Source organism: Aulonocara stuartgranti (genome assembly GCF_965226115.1).
Source record: "Aulonocara stuartgranti genome assembly, chromosome: 4".
In the NCBI taxonomy this organism is placed as follows: domain Eukaryota; kingdom Metazoa; phylum Chordata; class Actinopteri; order Cichliformes; family Cichlidae; genus Aulonocara; species Aulonocara stuartgranti.
Genome location: NC_138942.1, coordinates 33,978,461 through 33,999,254, shown reverse-complemented (window position 1 = coordinate 33,999,254; position 20,794 = coordinate 33,978,461). Strand labels below are relative to the sequence as shown.

The 20,794-nt window shown below is 41.8% G+C and overlaps 1 protein-coding gene across 1 annotated transcript in view; it reads right to left on the bottom strand.

The window, feature by feature from the left end:
- Positions 1–20,794, bottom strand: part of cpt1a2b (carnitine palmitoyltransferase 1A2b) — a 56,143-nt gene that overhangs the window by 31,283 nt on the left and 4,066 nt on the right. The window contains exons 2-7 of the mRNA XM_082530025.1: positions 16,936–17,078; positions 8,611–8,750; positions 2,942–3,119; positions 2,036–2,137; positions 1,772–1,909; positions 86–163 (exon numbers count right to left, since the gene is read on the bottom strand). Of these exons, the coding sequence (XP_082386151.1) occupies positions 86–163; positions 1,772–1,909; positions 2,036–2,137; positions 2,942–3,119; positions 8,611–8,750; positions 16,936–17,076 (777 nt within the window). The 5' untranslated portion in view covers positions 17,077–17,078. The remainder of the gene's footprint in view (positions 1–85; positions 164–1,771; positions 1,910–2,035; positions 2,138–2,941; positions 3,120–8,610; positions 8,751–16,935; positions 17,079–20,794) is intronic.

Genomic DNA, 20,794 nt, shown 5'->3' with positions numbered 1-20,794 from the left:
GAAAATAAAACATTCTGACCTTAATATAACTCCTAACCTTAGCTCAGAATGTAAACATGTAATTGTATAAAGAAGCAGTGGTTACCATTCCATAGTAGTTACTGTTGACCATTATGGGACCTCGGCTCCTTAAATAGACGTATTCCTCCCACCAGTCACTCACCTAGAGCCAAAACAGGAATCTAAAGTCTTTGTTCTTTTCAAACCAGGAGCACAAAGCATGAGGATTAAAAATTGCAAAATGTATTGCTTTACAGTTGCAAGCTTTATAAGAAAACTTGCAAATAAAAAGGGATAAATTACATTATGCATCAGCTGTGTCAGTAAGGGCACACTGACCGTGCACCACAGAGCAGTGACTCAAACCTGTAACAGTCAAACTCAGCACCCGAACAAGACGCAGCTCCTCAAGTTTAAAAAGTTCAAACACCAGGACGTGAGGACGTATTGTAGTGATAACAGAGGTCGTGACGATTTACAAGGAGGACAACAACAACAATTTGCTTTTTAAATAAGTACTGCGTCACTTCTGTCAGTTGTCACTCACAGATTACAGAGCTGGCAAAAGAACGTTTACTCAAGTAAAAGTTTACTGTGCCCAAGCGTTTGAAGTACTTTCATTAATAAAAATGCAAATACTGAACTTATGCGTTACAGTTCTCCCTCGCTATATCGCGGTTCACCTTTCGCAGATTTTTATTTTATTTTATAAATACAGCACATTGTGTTCTGCGTCCTGATTGTTTGACAATGATCTACAGCCAATCTCGTGCCATGTTTCCTGTACAGTAAAGAATGCATTCAGCTTGTCAAATTTACATAAATCTTAGATCACCAGCAGTGTGACTAAGTGCAGTACTGTATGTTTATAAGCCTTCTTCCCAACAAACACAACAATGTTGATGAAATGTTGCCACCTGCGTATTCCTTTGGTTTCCGTCTATAATACTGGACTTATTTTTCTACAAAGGTTTGAACTTTGAGAGTTTAAACAAGAGAGAAAAGTGTGAAAATGTTCGTGCCTGTCTGAGAAAAGTGTATAAAGTGTGTAGGGAGGGGTTTACAGCCTTAAAACATTATAATAATTGTAAAAAATAAAGTTGGCTACTTCGCAGATTTCACCTATCGTGGGTTATTCTTAAAACATAACCCCGGTGATGAATGAGGGACCGCTGTATATGCTTTAAATAATCATTAAGATGCTGCTATACTTTTCTGCACTACCAGGCGAGCACAGGAAACATTTGTGGCACCTTCACATTAATATGAAGGCTGTGAAGCGACTCACTGTGAGTGACACAAAGTGTTTGTCAAAACTGCAGCAGAACCACCACAAACACATTTAACTCATTCAAAGCTCAGAGCCGGAAGCTTCAGGATCAAAGCAGCTAAATGATGGGCATGTCCTGTGACCTGGTGAAGTTGTTAACAAGCTGGAGAAATGATGAAAATAACCGACATTTGTGTTGTTATATAAACCTGCTGCACCTGCTCTGGCAAGGTTAAAAAAAAAAAAAAAGCAGCCATGCACAAATTCATATTCATGAAATTATTGGGGAAATTGTAAAGTTTAGTAATTTGTTTAATTATAAAAATGATATTATGCAGTGAAGAAGATTGTTTTTTGTTTGTATACAGAGTCAATTCATTTAGTTTGGACAAAGGTCAGCGTGTGTTGCCCTTGAGCATGAGTAACTCTGGGTTAGTCAATACACCCTCCTGTACCCCTCGCTGTCAGCTGCACTGGGTGTACTTCCTGCTGAATACCTACATAATTGGTGGCCCACAGAGCTTTAAGTTTCAGGTAGCGTTGGAGGCGGTTCCCCAGATTCGACTCAAACTCATTGGCCAGGTCTGACATGCGTTTAAACTCCGGGTCCGTCAGCAGAGGGCGCACCGACTCCAAGTACTGATAACAGCAAACATTCAGGCAGCGTTAATCTGATTCTTGAACACAAGATGATAAGGATAAGGATGGGGAGAGAAAACAAACTTAAATGTGCCACCATGTGTTCAGGTGTATGTTCACGCTCACCCTGCTCACGGTGTCTTGGATGGCTGGAACGGGGAGGTGAGGTAGAGACGACTGATAGCTGTACAGCAAAGGCTTCCTGCTTGACAGCAACCTCACCAGAGGCTGAAAGAAACAGAGGTCAAAGAGGGGAGACAGTTTTAGACGGTCATTACAGACAGCGTGCTTTCAATAAGAAAATGTAATCTTATCCCTAAAAGAGATTTTCTACCTTTTACAACAAAAACCCTCAGTCTTTGAATATTAGAGAGGGCTGGGTGCGATCTTTATCACAGGAGGAGGTTTAATGACAATGAAAATAAAGTTTCTTTAAAGTAAAGCTCCCTTTCAAAGTTCTCTTCCAGCTAGGAGGCAGATACTGCTCCGATCCAAGACTGAAAAACTGGAGCTGTTTATTTAATCATCATGATTTTCAAAACCAAACTCCATGGACCAATCCTCCAAGATCAGATGAACATTCCTACTTCCAAGCAAAACTCACGCTTAAGCGAGTATTAAGTGTTGCTGTAAATCATCACCAGCAGTAGTTGAATTTTTTCTCCCAGTCAGGGCTCTGCAGGCTTGACAGTGTGTGCTGCCATCTACTGTAGATAACAGACGAGCTCAGAAGCTCGAACAAGCCCCACTTAAAAGGAATTAAACTACAAGAATGAGGCAAAGCAAACAATCCAGTGAGACTGTTACTCTTTCAAATCAGAGAAACATGTTTAAAACAGCTTTACATCATTTCATGTTTGCAGCATTTTTGGACGTGTTATGTGCTTGAAAAGAAAAAACCCACACAACACTATAACATGGAACCATTCAGCCTAAAAATAATCAATGTGCTTTTGGTTCATGTTATCCAACATAAATATTACACAGCAGCCTCTGGAGGAAGCTGTGGGACCGAGCAGGAACGTGGCTTACCACCCAGACTTTGGTGGTGTTAGACATCCGGCCGTGCTTTTCAAACATCCACTGGTGGTAGGACAGCAGCAGTTTGAGGCAGAACCTGAGGGCGAGGATGAGGGAGAGCCACAGCAGAGTGCTGAAGACCAGCGCTGACACCATAGTCTGGCCCTGGGCACTGAGGGACATGTGGAGACTGCACAGAGGGAGTGAGATCGCTTTAATGATGCGAGCAGCTACAAGGAAACTTTTTCAATAGACAATAAATAATACAATCTGCAGGAAACTGGGAGGAACAGTCTTGATAAATGACCTTTTTAAGAGATGTCCCGTTGCTCTGTTTGTTACTTTAACAGAGCAGTGGGACATCTCCCATATCTGATAAAATAACTAAAAAAGACAATTTTTGTAATTTTGCCTCTACACACCACCATGGTAATTTACAGCCATATTTATCGGCAACACTCAGAGTCCAGCCCAGAGAGGCTCAGATATAACCAGACAACTGCCTGGTAATCAGTTTCAAATGTGAGGTAATAAGCAGTATTATCTGATTACAGCTACACTAAACACCGATCGGAAGTATTTTTATCTACAGCTAAGAACTGATGCAAAAATACTTTAGCAAAACTGAGAAAGTGTGCATTTCACTCACATAGCTCATGTTTAATCTTACCGTGAGGCTTCTGACAGTATAAAAATACAACAGCAACACCTAGCGGGCCACTGAGGAAGTGAACTGTGCATAGTATTAAAAACAATAAGATGTTAGGATATTAGATGTTATGATATTAGATTGCATTTAAAAAGTAATAAACTCATAATGAAGGCAACAAGCACGGGCAGTTCAGTTTTTTTCTGTAGTCTAGTACTGCACTAGTACAGCTTGGTAATCAGGAAAGTGAGTTTTGACTCTCCTGAGAAACCTCGGTTCCTAGCGTTCAGGTGGATGTAACTGAGACTAGAGCAGGGCGATATGGCCAAAAATATTTATCACGATATATATTTGAAAATTTGCGATAACGATATAACCGACGATATAATTGATGCGAGACAAAATACAACTCCACAACATTACTAGCGCAAAAAGACAACCTTCCATTTATTTTCACTTAAACAAGAAGCTGGTTTTTATGTACATTAAAGCTTTATAAAAATGTAACAGTGCAAATGCAAATTCCTTGCTGAAAGTTTAACCAAAAGGCATTTCCAGTAGAAATGGGCTGACATATCCTGAGCATAACCATATATAATATCCACTGAAGTTAAAAAGAGGTGCTTTGCAACATTAAACTGCAGTGTGCAGTACGCATTTTTCGGACCATAAAATGCACGGGATTATAAGGCACATTAAGCGAAACAAAGCAGTCAGATAAATCAAACTTTATTAAACTCATTCTTCTTGCTTCCTCCACTTCTGTACCATTGATTCATTAATGTTGAATTCTCTGGCAGCTGCTCTATTCCCATGTTGTTGCAGTATATTAATGACTAACCTCATATTGTGGATGGATTATCTCAGTTGTTCTCCTGACTGAAGATTGGTCCGTTTACAGCATCCTGCCATGCGATTGCATTTGTCTCTAACCATGAAGAACCTTCACGTTAACTTTTATAAGTGGAAAAGTGTTAGTGTTCGTCCTCCAGCTTCACTGTTTATGTTATGCTAACATAGCTGTATCGCTAGCGATCACGTAGCACATCATTATATACCAGCTAGCCCAACTTCAGTAACCCTACAAACGTCACTGCTGTTTAGTTTCCTGTCTTCATTTATGTTGGAAGTGATAGCAGAGCTGTACGTTTGATTTTTTTCAGAAATCTCTCAGTCAGAACATGCAATATCATGCTTAGGTAACTAGCGAAACTAGCGAGCTAACTTCCGCTAGCTTCCTGCTAACTTCTAACTCCGTTAAATGTAATAACTTTTGTTTTCATGGATGCCTGGAAGTTAAACTTCATAGTTACACCTGGTAAAGCAGCAATGCTGATCGTTTTATTAAAGATGAAAGAATTTAGACAGTTTTTAACTCTAAGTGATGCTGCAGTGTTGTTTGACCTGAAGCATACGGAGTTTAGGACCCAGATTACTCCCAGATTTAAGAGCATCTTAGTCCGACAAATATGACAATAACAACGGCTGCTTGCATGTTCTGCAAAAAAATGTGCTTTGTTGTGTATCTGACGGACAAACACCAAACCAGTTCCACATCACGGAAGTTGCACCATTTTTACAAACCAATTCTGGTTCATCTGTTTCACTCAACAATCGGCCATGTGCGTATGAAAACAAAGGCACTGCGCATGCGCGTTTTACTCCCATTCTATCGCGATATTTCATTTTCCTATCGTTGCCTAACATTATACCGGTATTACCGTGAACGGTATAATATGGCCCAGCCCTAACTGAGACACGCCACCTACCTATCAGCTGTTGGCGAAGACACTTGCTGACGGCAGCGGTCGTCCCCAGCAGGACAGTGCACCCCACCACACCACAAAACTAGTCAGGAACATGACAAACGGTCCGAGATGTTGGCCCGGTCTCCAAACTCCCCAGATCCCAATCCGAGCCAGGATGTTTGAAAAACAAGCCCAATCACGGAGGCCCAACCCTACAACCCCAGGAACCCAATGTCTCCATCCCCCTGGAGTCCCACGTCCATGCCCCGACGGGCCAGAGCAGTGTTGGCACCATGAGAGGGGACCTACATACAGTGGGGCAAAAAAGTATTTAGTCAGCCACCGATTGTGCAAGTTCCCCCACTTAAAATAATGACAGAGGTCAGTAATTTGCACCAGAGGTACACTTCAACTGTGAGAGACAGAATGTGAAAAAAAAAATCCATGAATCCACATGGTAGGATTTGTAAAGAATTTATTCGTAAATTAGGGTGGAAAATAAGTATTTGGTCACCTCAAACAAGGAAAATCTCTGGCTCTCACAGACCTGTAACGTCTTCTGTAAGAAGCTTTTCTGTCCCCCACTCGTTACCTGTATGAATGGCACCTGTTTGAACTCATCATCTGTATAAAAGACACCTGTCCACAGCCTCAAACAGTCAGACTCCAAACTCCGCCATGGCCAAGACCAAAGAGCTTTCGAAGGACACCAGGAAAAGTATTGTAGACCTGCACCAGACTGGGAAGAGTGAATCTACAATAGGCAAGCAGCTTGGTGTGAAAAAATCAACTGTGGGAGCAATCATCAGAAAATGGAAGACATACAAGACCACTGATAATATCCCTCGATCTGGGGCTCCACGCAAGATCTCATCCCGTGGGGTCAAAAGGATCATGAGAACGGTGAGCAAAGATCCCAGAACCACACGGGGGGACCTGGTGAATGACCTGCAGAGAGCTGGGACCAAAGTAACAAAGGTCACCATCAGTAACACACTACAACGGCAGGGAATCAAATCCCGCAGTGCCAGACGTGTTCTGCTGCTGAACCCAGTGCATGTCCAGGCCCGTCTGAAGTTTGCCAGAGAGCACATGGATGATACAGCAGAGGATTGGGAGAATGTCATGTGGTCAGATGAAACCAAAGTAGACCTTTTTGGTATAAACTCAACTCGTCGTGTTTGGAGGAAGAAGAATACTGAGTTGCATCCCAAGAACACCATACCTACTGTGAAGCATGGGGGTGGAAACATCATGCTATGGGGCTGTTTTTCTGCCAAGGGGACAGGACGACTGAGCCGTGTTAAGGACAGAATGAATGGGGCCATGTATCGTGAGATTTTGAGCCAAAACCTCCTTCCATCAGTGAGAACTTTGAAGATGAAACGAGGCTGGGTCTTCCAACATGACAATGATCCAAAACACACCGCCCGGGCAACAAAGGAGTGGCTCCGTAAGAAGCATTTGAAAGTCCTGGAGTGGCCTAGCCAGTCTCCAGACCTCAACCCCATAGAAAATCTGTGGCGGGAGTTGAAAGTCCGTGTTGCTCGGCGACAGCCCCAAAACATCACTGCTCTGGAGAAGATCTGCATGGAGGAATGGGCCAAAATACCAGCTACTGTGTGTGCAAACCTGGTAAAGACCTATAGTAAACGTTTGACCTCTGTTATTGCCAACAAAGGTTATGTTACAAAGTATTGAGTTGTATTTTTGTTATTGACCAAATACTTATTTTCCACCCTGATTTACGAATAAATTCTTTACAAATCCTACCATGTGGATTCATGGATTTTTTTTTCACATTCTGTCTCTCACAGTTGAAGTGTACCTCTGGTGCAAATTACTGACCTCTGTCATCATTTTAGGTGGGGGAACTTGCACAATCGGTGGCTGACTAAATACTTTTTTGCCCCACTGTAATATTAGACAGGTGGATTTAATGTGGTGGATGATGAATGTGTGCACTGGTGATTGAGACATGTGATCACCCTTACACTCATGTTGGTTTCAGTTCATTCATGTCACATGTTCAGCTACAGTCATTATAATGAATGTCACTGTTCGCTTTCACCATGCCCTCTATCCTGCCAGTTATATTCATCTGTTTATTAACCTTGCTGTCTGAAATGACTCAGAACATCATGAAGGCAACAGGTGCAGTCAGTGAATCAGTGATGCTTTATGCAAGAATATAAAGCTACAGTTAGTAGTCAGGCTGGTAGGAAGTAGAGGAAAGTTCAGGTTTAAGCACCACACCCACAATCCTCTGTACTGACTCATCTTGTTAACATGCTGAAAAACCTGCTATATATGTATACACAACTCCAGCCCTCCTCACTGTAAGGCCTTAGAGTGCTGCTGCACCTTTAAGAAGGAAAAACTCACACACTTGGAAACACTTCAACTGGACACATAATTCCAGTCCTAGTTATCACAGCAGTTATTGTCATATGGTCCCCATGAGATGTTTTTAATAAAATGTTTCAGGTTTCTGAGTCGCGGCAGCATCACCATTAGCAGCAACACAGCACAGGGACATGAGTGAAACTGTGGGCAAATACAGTGTGCAGAAATAAAAGCTACTAAGCAACATAAAAACATGAGCAAGAGCAAAACTTCCAGAACAACATGGCATCAAAGACATAACAACTGAACTGAGGAGGTAAGGAAGATGCTGGGCTTAAAATAAGCATCACATTATAGTTTCTTGACACTTGATTTGTCTGCAGAACTCTGAGAGAAGTTTGATCAATCATGGGCCTTGCTCGCTTGCTCGCCAAAAGCTCCTTGGGGAAGATACAGAGCTGCTCTCGAGGCGTTCTTCATAATGAATGATTGACAGAACAGCTCTTAGATGTAGAAAAAGAACAAAAAAGTGCTGTGTGAATGGGTGAATGAGCTGTATGAAGTGTTTTACTCGAGTATAGAGTAAAAGTCTATTTGCAACTGTTAAGTCAGATAAAGTACCCATGAACCATTTTACATTTTCACCACTTCATGTATCCACCAATCATGGTAGCTTCATCATTCTCTGCTGCACGCACACACATACATACACTTCGTCCCTGTCGTCACCCACAGCAGACGAGATAAGAGCAGAGTTTACCCTGATAAAGCTAAATTATGATTCCATGTGCTCACCTATTTTTGCACCTTCAGATTTGTTACTTTGATTAAAACAAAACCCAACAACGACACAATTATGGTCTAATTTGTCTACTTTGCATTATCAAATCATTTTGCCCATTTTAAAGAACTTTGCCACTGACATTGCCGTTGTGTACCTTAGCGGCAGGTGCTGCTGTATCTTGGTGATGAGCCCCATGCTGGGATCCGACTGCATGTACATGGTGGCCAGGATTCCTATGGCAACGAAGAGCCAGGATGACGGGCTGGCGGGGTACACTCCTTTAATCAGACTGTTCTGTTAGCAGAGAAAAAGAAACAGGCATTGGGATTATTCAGCGGTGGCTCTGAAACAAAGTGCAGGTCAGACCTTCAGAGGTGAAAAACCATCTTCCATTAGCAGCTTTAATAAGGAACGCATTACAGATGTGAATATGATCCAGCACACCTGGTTTCACAGCTGTGTCGTTTCAGATCATTTTTATAAACTTTGCTCTAAAGCCAAACATGACACTGATGTGTTTCTTAATGTTCTAATCATGAGTGGGGAAACATTTATGGGTTTCAACTGTGTTTGGCCTCATTTGATTTCATACACTCACCAACAAACACTGAAGGTTACAAAGAGATTGTTACTGAACATAATGACTTCCCACAAGTGGTGATGCAAATATTAACAGCTGTCACCCAGAAGGGCAAACATCATACCAGGGTTACCCAGGTAGACCACGTAATACTGCCATGTGCAGTCAGCCCCATCCTGGACACGAATGACCCGCCTACTTCTCACAAAGGTAACAACAAGTAGAGAGTGCTGATTTGGCGGAAACACTGAAATTTAGTCAACGTTCAACTGCATACAGACTTCTGATGTGTAGCAGTATAAAACCACGTGACCACACGTGAAGCACGTCAGTGATTGTGAAATAATAGTAATCCTCTTGCAGCTGAAATGTTAACAAATCTTATATTGACCAAAAAAAAAAGTAACAATGAAGGCATTCCCTTCCTGATTAATGGTATTCCAAGTATACCACGATAACTGTCAGTGAAAAGTAATAATTTTGAAAAACAGACATTATGACAGGACAATTAACAACATTTAACCTGTTTGTTTGCATTACTGATGAAGCTCAACACACACAGGCCTTCTCTGGATTTTGGTTGCTGAACAAAAGCTTAAAACTGAATCAGTCGATATCATTACAGCGGTGGTGCTGCCAGCAGGGAAGCTGCAAACTCTGCAACATCAAACCCAACATGGTTGAACGGCGTTTCTCCCGTTTCTGCTTTCCTTTTCGTTTTCATTTATTGGCTGATATAAACGCCAATACCAATATATCTGCAAATAGCTAACATTGATAGATGTTTTGGCCCAGCTGATAAATCCATCAGGCACAAATCAGTAGAGATACTGGATCGGATATCGGAGAGAAATAAAAAATGTAATCCGATCCATTAAATATCAAAAAAGCACCTCACAAAACTTTCGACACGGCGTAACTCAGCTCGTAGCACGTCGGAGCAGTGTGCTCACGTGATAGAGCGGCTGTGGCATGCAAGACCTGTTGTCTGGTTGAGTATTTGTAGCCTCGCTACCAACCCGGCATTTCATCTCCGAGGAAGTGATCCCAGAGAGAAGTAAAGCAAGTGTGTAAGTTCATCTCTGAATGTTTGTAAAGCATTCCCGCGCTAAGCTTAACAACCGATATATGGAGCGACTGCCTCTTCTTGCTGCTACTTCAATCATGAAACTTATCAATGATCAGCTGATCAGCTTTTTTGTCACGAGTCCATCTCTCTTGTTTGTTTTTGGCCCACTTTGCACCAGAAAGAGGAAACCAGCGGCTGAACAACAGCAGCACGTTTAAGCTTGATCAGCTGTTGTTAGAATGTATTTAATATTACTTTCTACTCCAGGATCTTTTTCTACGTAGCTGACGCTGGTAACTGTGCAGGGGCGGATCTAGCAAAGTTTAGCCAGGGGGGCTGATAGGGCATGAACAGGGAAAAGGGGGCACAAAGACATACTTTTCTTTCTTATTCTCATTTAAAATGTCGAGCTTTTAATAAATAATTATCTGAATCTTACACCCAAAGTTTTAATCTGATGTGAAATGTATAGAAGTCCATTACTGTATATAGTAACTGTTAAGTCTAAGGCTACGTTCACACTGCAGGCGAAAGCGCATCAAATCTGATTTTTTTGACCCTATGCGACCGTGGCTCAGGGGTTTGGGAATCGCATCTGTAACCGGAAGGTCGCGGTTCGATCCCCGGGCTCTCTGTCCTGGTCGTTGTGTCCTTGGGCAAGATACTTTACCCTAGAGTCTGCCCCAGGGCAGCTGTGGCTACAACTGTAGCTGCCTCCACCAGTGTGTGAATGTTAGAGTGAATGAATAGTGGCATTGTAAAGCGCTTTGGGTGCCTTGAAAAGCGTTATATAAATGCAATCCATTATTATTATTATTCATATCCGATCATGCTATGACAGTGTGAACGGCGCAAATCCGATATTTTCAAATCCGATCTGGGTCACTTTCGTATGTGGTACTGAATCCGATACATATCCGATGTTTTAGAAAGCGACGGTTTGAACGGTCATGTCGCATTAAATCCATTTTTTACGTCACCGACACAAGACTGAAGCCAATTATCAGCGCTGGAGAAGACATCATGAACGCTTCCTGGCCATCCAGTGTAGATGTTAGTGAAACTGTTGGGAAGACAACGTAAACATTTTATTTGTACTGTATAATCTGCAGAGTCTGACAGAAATCTGCAGCTATCCTTTGAAGCAGCGCTCCTCTAAAACATCAATAAGGGTCATTATTAGGTTATTTACATTATTATGTAAATAACAAAATAACTTAAAGCAAAAATTGGGAAACGTGAAGTCCGAAGTCTTTATATTAACGGCCATCAGTCAAACAATATAGTTTGTTCTGGGTCTAAACAGAGCGCGTTGTGTGTGACGTCTTCTTTTGCGCATGCGGCCGCTTTGAGCGTTCACACTAGAGCGCGTTTGCTGTCGCATTTTATTTGTAGTGTGAACGAGCAGACAAAAAAAAATCGGATTTGATCAAAAAATCGGAATTGAGCATCAAGACCTGCAGTGTGAACGTAGCCTCATATACCCTAGTAAGCTATAGTACTTTTTCCTTTGGGAACCATCTGTGCAGTCTGCAATTCTGTTGAAGAAAGATGTTGACTCCACCGTAATTGTCGGGCTATAAGCCGCTACTTTTTGCACAAGCTTTGAACCCTGCGGCTTTTAGTCAGGTGCGGCTTTTCTATGGATTGTCCATGATTTTTGTCATATCGTAAGATTTGTTCCGCTGTTGTACAGCACTACATTGCCTGGCGGAAGGGCATGTGATCAGACACACAGTATCGGGGTTCAAGAGTGGTGTGTTGGTCACATGTCCATCCGCCAGGAAACATAGTGCCATACAAGTAGCGCGAAAAACAAACTTCAAAGCAGCGCTACGCGTTCAGCGGGAGACGTGGATGACGAGCGGCGATAAACTTGCGAAAAGCAAGTTATGCTCAACTCCACCGGTGGATTCTGACAGCGTGGAAAAGTGTGCAAACATCCACGATCACCAACGGATTTCGAAGGGCTGGACTGCTGCATGATGGAGAGGAGGACACCGCCACGGCCCTTCAGAGGGTGTTTGACTCTGACTCTGACAACGAGGATTTCTTTGGTTGGTTTTGAAAGTGACAACGAAGGAGAGAAGCGGAGAGTGGATGACGTATCCACCCTGAGCCTGTTCGTTTCCGACACTGGAGGAGAGGACTTTGGTGGTTTTAGTGCAGGAAGAAGAGAAAGATGGTGGTGAAGGACTGACTTTTCTTCTTGTTGAAGCCGTGTCACTGCACCTGAGCCTAAAAGGTAGTCTGAATCTATTTTTCTGGTGTGCTGTAGGTTACTGTTATGTACTACATTTGTTACTCATTTATGAAGCACAGTACATGTTTCGTACTTGTAATTACCGCTACTTGTACATATACCTAAAAAGTTATGCAAATATGTACCCATAACTTGTTTTTCACAATATTAATAAAAGTGATTTCTCCAAACAGCCGTCTCTTTCTTGACAATTCCCTTTGTGCATATTCTCTTACATATGATGAGTCAACATTGAAACACCTGCGGCTTTTAGTCAGGTGCGGCTAATGTATGTACAAAACAGGATTTTCCCCTGATTTTAGCTTGTGCGGCTAATATTCAGGTGCGCTTCGTAGTCCGGGAAATACGGTACTTAATTATTCTTGAAAAATAATTTATTTTTTTGCATTTTTTTTTAACTGCATCAAATTAAAGTTGATTACGTTGATTAAGCATCATGAGGTGGGGGTGGTTCCCTGTTTTTTTTGTTTTGCTGGGAGTTTGCAACCCTATTAGTTAGGTTGCTTACTCTTTAAAATACCAGAATAGGGAGGATGGAGCAGGTTTAAGTTTTTTAGATTGATCAGTGATGAACTATGAAATATTTTGGGTGCAGTGTATTTTTTGCATACAGGTATAAAAGAATAGCTTAAGTGTTTTTTTAAACTTCAGTTTGAACTTATACAAAATGCAGCAAGATGTTTAAAAAAAAACTGTTTTATTGATTAAAAAACACTATATCGGATTCAGATCGGGATCGGCCGGTATCCAAATTTATGATATCGGTATCGAACATAAAAAAGTGGTATTGTGCCATCTCTAGGTGATTTAACCACGATCACAGTGACAGCATGTGCCTATGGAGCGCCAGGACTGCAATAATGAATTAATTAAATACACCATTAAATAATTAATTAAATGTGGCAATAATTAATTAAAATTGGAATTAATTCATTAAATAAATAGTTATGACACATGTAATTAATTAATTATTGACACATTTAATTAATTAATTATTGACACATTTAATTAATCATTTAATGATATATTTAGTTATTTCATTTTGGCAGTCCTGGCGCCTGGCTCTCATCATGAAATAATTTTATCTGTCAGCCTCACCCATCAAACTCAGGGGGCGGGGTTAACGCTGATCGAGTCAAAACCATTGCTTTGGCCTGGTGGCCATTGTTTCTAGCACACAACAGAAAGCTAACAGAACTGAGCTTTGAAAAACCCTGTTTGTGTGTTACCAAATACCGTTTTAATATTTTTTTAGCCGAGAATGTAGTGGTTTAATCTTCATGTGTCTGGTCGGTTTGTCAAGATACAGCCTCTTTGCAAAAGTGTTTCGATGATTTCGGAGATGTCGTCCCAGTCTCACGGCAAAGCGTGGGATAGACCCGCTCGCCACGCAAGCAATCCCACCGACAAAGCGCAGGCCCCGGTACACAGCTGTAGTAACCCCCGCTGACTTCTTTTACTGAGGTTATATTTATCGGTGTTTTATTTCCTGATGTTCTTATGTGTCCTACGTGTTTCAGTCGCCAATTCTGAATTATAACTAACATTAAAAACATGTTTAAGGAGGAGAGAGAGCAAATAAACCTGTTTAACATCTGATCTTTGGGTTTTTGTTCAGTAATCAGCGTGACCTGTGTATAAAAGAGATAACGTTGGTGTTTCCGTCATGTAGTAACTGCTGGCTTTAACTGTACAAAGGTTGTTCGACACTGTGAAACACATACAGACTTCATGATGTTCGGCTAATATTTTTATTGTGAATATTAATCATGCTGACCTCGCTCTGTACACCACGCAGCGAGGTCAGCATATCCACGATATCCTCAGCTCCATGAGTTAACACAGAGTTTCCCAGCTGACTATCTAACTTCCAACTATTCCAGAGACGTGAAAATATACAGCATAAAGAAAAGTGTAAGAGACTCAGCAGCAGATTAGAATAACATTTATACATTTAATAAATCACCAAATGAATCCAAGAAACGAGCAAACCTGTTCCGACAGTTTGAGTTTGTATTCCCTCAGCTGCAGACTCGCTGCTGTTTAAATGTTTGAAAAGGAAGATTAGATATAAAAAACGTCAAACATAGACTCAGTCTGCCTTCACATTTGATATGAGGCCAGCACGTATAGTGGCTGTGTCCTGTTTTAAGATCATACATGTAAAATTGTTGTCTGACCTCCGTCGATCCAGCCGCTCAGAGTCCGTGGTTACCATGGTTACTGCATAAGCAGCTATAATGTTAACAGCTGGCACTGAGGAAACCTACCGGCAGCATGGGTGTTTATGTTTTTCATTGCAAAAGAACCGTCTGAATGGTCAACTGAAGTTAACTTGGATAAATTATAGTTAAGGAGTATCACAGATAACGCCTACGTGAGCTGTGCGACTGTTCACCACTACACTGAAATCAGCAGGCTATTACTGAAATACACGTGCTATATCATAAACTATGATATAAATAGGGAGGTCCTATTAACATGTTTAGTTTTACAGGACACCTTCCTGCCTTTAGTCTCCTTCATGAGCAGTATTAGTTTTCTTCTAACATCCAGAAGTCTGCACCATGTGTTTCATAGTTTGTAACAAGCCTTTGACAGGTAAACATAACATGACCGAAAAAGCAAAAAAAAAAAAAAGAGAGAGAGAGAGTGTTGACATAAGAAGAGAAAATGCTCTCAATTATGGAGACAGGCAAATGGTTCATTTATGTTTGATGTGTGGTTCACATTTGTGTGGCTGTTAATAAAGTCAGTGCGCTCTAGGGAGCGTATGCGTTCATCAAAATGGCCGAAGGCTGATGTGTGTTTATTCCTCCCTAAATATTGTCGGTGAAGTTTGCCATGCACGTCAGATTTTCCTGTGCATTTTTATACCTCTGCCAACAGAGAGAGAGAAAAAAATCACATTCTAACAGACAGCTGGTGCTTAGAATACAGTTGAATAACTATTAAAAAACAGATGATATAATATTTCTGTCCAGGTTGCAGACTTCATGATGAACATGCTGTTGCAAACTCTGCTCCTCTCGGTGGAAATGTGCCTTCTCTTTGTATAAAAACATTTTAAAAGTCAGTTTAATCTCAGAATTCACTGTTAAATCCAAAACACACCAGATAAAGAAAAACGAATAGTTCAGTCTAACACATGTGCCAGTGAACCATTAAACGTCTGTGAAACTATGCAGTTATGAAACGTAACTTTAACCTCAGCCAAACCGATTTGCTCAGTTGTAAATAAAACAGCGAAGTAAACGTGACCCGACAGACAGAACCTGAGTGAATGAAGTCCTAAAGCTAAAACTCAGCTGAGGTTTCAAAGCTGTGTGCCGGTGATTGGACATCAGCCGCTGATGAAGCTGTTCGCCTATAAAGTGCTCTGTAAGGAAACAAGCTCCAGCAGCTCTGCGCTCGGGGAAAACACTATATTTACTTATCTTGTGCAGAAAAATGCGCTGACATTGCTTTATATTGAGCACCGGCTGCCCAGTTAAACTGTGACTATCACCAGGTAACGTAGGCGTGTTTCTTGAATTAGCAGCAGGTGTTAAACAGCTGACAGATGAGGAGGAGGATGCATGCAGGTAAACTGAGGGTCTGTTGAGCTGATCGCTGGTTTCGTGAGAAAAATGTCAGCTCGTTCTTTATGTTACAGAAGCACAGAGACACAAGACCAGGCGGAAAGAGACGATCGTTCGGTGAAAATGAGAATCTGCGAATGCAACATGTGGAACACGGAGAGTGGAATATGTAAACAAACCGGTTAACGTAACCCCCTGGGTGCACTCTGCATGCTAACTGTTAGCAGAGCTAGTGAAATCTCTGAAAACATCTGAGCACTTTTGCAAACATGTTCTATGTTGACAACCTGACCAGACATACGTCGCGACATTCGCGGCTAAAACACTGTTAAAAGTGTAGCTGGTGACAGAAAAACGGGGTATTTTAAAACTACACCACCACCATTGCTGCTTGTGATTTGATCTGCATTCTGGGATACCTGGCTGCCCCAAGTCTACACAAGCAATCGATTATCTAGGATCGACCTGTTTGGACTTACTTTGCACGGCAACCAATCAAATGTTAGAGAAGCTGCATGGGCAGCGTTAACCCCGCCTCCTGAGTTTGATGGGTGAGGCTGACAGATAAAATTATTTCATGACGAGAGCCAGGCGCCAGGACTGCCAAAATGAAATAAATAAATATATCATTAAATAATTAATTAAATGTGTCAATAATTAATTAATTACATGTGTCATAACTATTTATTTAATTAATTAATTCCAATTTTAATTAACTATTGCCACATTTAATTAATTATTTAATGGTGTATTTAATTAATTCATTATGGCAGTCCTGGCGTTCTATATGTGCCACCCATTCCACCTGGAGTCTCCTCCAAGCATTAAACATTTATGGGATTCTCATACCTTTGTCCCCCCCCCACTAGTACAATTTTGCATTTTGAACATTCTAATGAAATAAATGCTTTAAATGAACAGTAAACAACTTTTTTTTTTAAAATAAATCGTACACAGCCTGATTAGTCTGGGGTTGTGATGCTCACCCTCACGCGGCTGACTCGCTTCTTCCAGGATCGTACTCCAGACAGGTAGATCTGGTTCAGCGCCTGGTAGGACAGCTGCAGATCGATGCCCTCTGGTGTTATGGTGAACTGGAATGCCACTGCCTGGTGGGCCTCTGCCATTTCTATGGAAACACAAGCACAAATGTGAACACCAAGAGGAAGCGGTGTTTTGTTTACTTCTTATCTGATCCAAAACTAAACTCGATCTCTGCAGCCAGGAAACCATCATGACTTTGACTGTGATTGTGGAGAAGAATGTGAGCGATTTCAGATAAGATTTCATAACCTGTAAATTTTTGGCTTGCTTTATGAATGAACAGCCAATTTGATAAGCCTCAACGTAGCTCTCTGCACGATATTGTTACACTAATTTAATGAATCATTGGAATGTCGTTGTCTCACGGCAGCCCCATGCACACAGAGTACATGCTGCTTGCTGTTTGACTAAACCTGCAGTTGCACAGTCTGTTTCAACACTGAACTGTGTAAACAGCAGCCACCACGCCGACACGTCTCATCCTCAGTGAGCTCCACGCAACACATTTAATAACTTCAGTGGCATTTCTGGAACAAGCTAGATTTTGGCTTGTATAATTGCATATAACTCATCCTTTTTCCTATCAGACTTAAATTTCTGACCAGGATTTGGCAAGTCTGAGCAAATACCATCGTGCCTTCAGCAGCAGACAGATAGACCAGGTTTAACTGGAGGAACACGAGTCTGACAGGCAGTTTCACTGGAGGACTGACTAAATACTCTGAGTCACCGCTGCTCCTTGTTAGCGGAACATTGAATGACATCACTGGTTTCTCTGATGTTTTTTTGGAGTAAGGGTTCCGTTGAGGGGCAGGAGAAGAGCCTAGAGGGGCCACATGCAGACTAACAAAGTTTCAAGTAAAAGATGGTGATCCAACACCCATGAAGTTACAGAAAGCAGGCAACACACAATCTTTGAAGTCACGTTGCAGGGAGCGTGTTTGTGTTATTGCTTCCTCTTCTCGCTGCGCAGCCAAGCAACTGATTGCCACACATTTCTCACTTCCAACAACTATTTCTCTGCTGGTGTGTGTGAACGTGGGAGGGGTGGATGTGGACAAGCAGACACTGTCTCACAATGAACGCAGTTGCTGAAACTTTGCCCGAGGACACAGAACTGTTGTGTTCTCGGGAGGACGGATGAATGATCTGGATTCCTCCATAACCATAACTTGTGAACCCAAACAAGGTTTAACTGCCTTGTTTAAAAGCCCCACAGTGCTGGATTTCATTAGTACAGAGGTTCAGTCTTGCTTAAATAATAACTTGTGAGAAAAAAATAAATATTGGTAGGTGCTTTAATCTTCAACTGACAATATTTTGTATGTGTATTTGCTGACTAACTTAATAACTTGTCCGATATCGGTTTGTAGCAGCTAGTGTTGGGCGATATGGAAAAAATATTTATCACGATATGAATTATTTTATATCACGATAACGATATATATCACAATATACCACCTGACCTGTGGTCATATGGAAAGTATGCAGTCTGTAAACAGCGAGCGCAGAGGGTGGAGTCATTGTTAATGAAATGGATGGTTATGCTCATGTAGGACTGCGCATCTCTGCTCGTCCATAGGTCAGTCGTCAAAGCATAATGCACAACACTGCAAACATCCTTCTCTTCTTTGGCCCGGCATGCGTCATATAAGCGAGGCAACTCGACTTTACTGAAGTGCTTATGACCGGGCATAACGTACCTCAGATCAAGGACTTTGACGAGGTCATGAAAGCTGTCCTTCTCAACTACATAAACAGGGGCCATGAATTTACAAATGTAATGCGAGACGGCTCCTGTGGTTTGTTTATGGCGCTTGGACGTTTTCTCATAAGAGCCTTGTGTGAAAGACTGCTATATCTTCGGCTGGCTATAGTTTTTCTTTTCCCAACTTGCTGCAAAAAAACAGCATGTGCATCAAAATAAACGATTTCCAACAGTGTAATTTGAGTTCTAAGCATCCCAGAAATGATACAGAAACGCATAAAGTCAAACATAACTTTTAAAAACACCAGTATAGGCTTATAAGGCCCTGAAGGTAAAAAAAACAAACAAACAAAAAACTACATTTTCCGCGAAAATGACGTCACTTCCGGTTCCGGGCAGGTAATGGCGGACATGCGATAGTTCGCGCTGACCAACAACAACACTTCCAACATAGGAAGTGTTATGAAAAGTTGTTCGGCAAAGCGTGTTTCTGGAATATTATGTTTTTGTTGCTGCAAGTGCTTTTTATGCAATTTTTGCAAAGCTATATGTGGAAGGAAACCGTGACCGAGGACAAGCTGGTAGCATAAGATTTAAATGGTCTGTATTTGTATAGCGCTTTTCTAGTCCCTAAGGACCCCAAAGCACTTTACACATTCAGTCATCCACCCATTCATTCACACACTGGTGATGGCAGCTACATTGTAGCCACAGCCACCCTGGGGCGCACTGACAGAGGCGAGGCTGCCGGACACTGGCGCCACCGGGCCCTCTGACCACCACCAGTAGGCAACGGGTGAAGAGTATTGCCCAAGGACACAACGACCGAGACTGTCCAAGCCGGGGCTCGAACCGGCAACCTTCCAATTACAAGGCGAACTCCACAATCGCCCCAAGATGTAAGTACAACTCCTCCGGTTTCATATGCAAAAAAAATTATTGCCCTAGCTTACATGGTTCCAGTTATACAGGGATTTAAAAATAATTAGGCAAAACGGAGCGTGCCCACTCCGACCGGTTAATGACATATTTTATGTAATAATTTATAAAATTAGGTTAGAAACGATAGAAGACAAATGGCACGATAGACACTTTTCTATCGTCCACACGATATATATCGTCATATCGCCCAGCTCTAAATGGTAATGGTAAATGGCCTGTATTTATATAGCGCTTTACTAGTCCCTAAGGACCCCAAAGCGCTTTACATATCCAGTCATCCACCCATTCATTCACACACTGGTGATGGCAGCTACATTGTAGCCACAGCCACCCTGGGGCGCACTGACAGAGGCGAGGCTGCCGGACACTGGCGCCACCGGGCCCTCTGACCACCACCAGTAGGCAACAGGTGAAGTGTCTTGCCCAAGGACACAACGACCGAGACTGTCCAAGCCAGGGCTCGAACCGGCAACCTTCCGATTACAAGGCGAACTCCTAACTCTTGAGCCAGCTCTAGTAGCAGCTCAGCAGTTCTGGGTCTTCTTTAGTCACCATTTGTCTTTCATGATACTTCAAATGTGAAAAGTCTGGACCGCAAGCCATTCAGCAGCCGGACTAATTTACTAAAATGCCATGCTGTTGTAATAAGTGCAGTGCGTGGTTTAGAAATGTTTTGCTGAAATATGCCAGGCTTTCCCTGTAAATTATGTCATTTGGATGGAAGCAGATGTGCAAGCTGCAAATCACAAATTTTTTTTTTGTGAGCATTCATTTTGTCAGTTCAAACATTTGATGCATTTTCTCTGTTCAACTCCAAATAAAATATGGGTGCATGAAATTTGCAAATCTTTGCAGTCTGTTTTCATTTACATTTTACCCAGTGCACCAACTGTTTTATAACCTTGCACTGTTTTTGTAGTTACACTGTTAAACTGCTTTACTGTCAAGCAGTTACACACTTCACTTGGAATTTCCAGGAAAAACATCACTTGGGATGCTTTTGTGCTTATATTTGACTTATGCTGTGTCACTATAATGCTGCTGCCGGCAACTTGTGGCAATATATTTATACTCTAAACTAGAGATGGACCGATCCGATATTACGTATCGGTCCGAAACTAGCGTAAATCACTGGATCGGATATTGGAGAG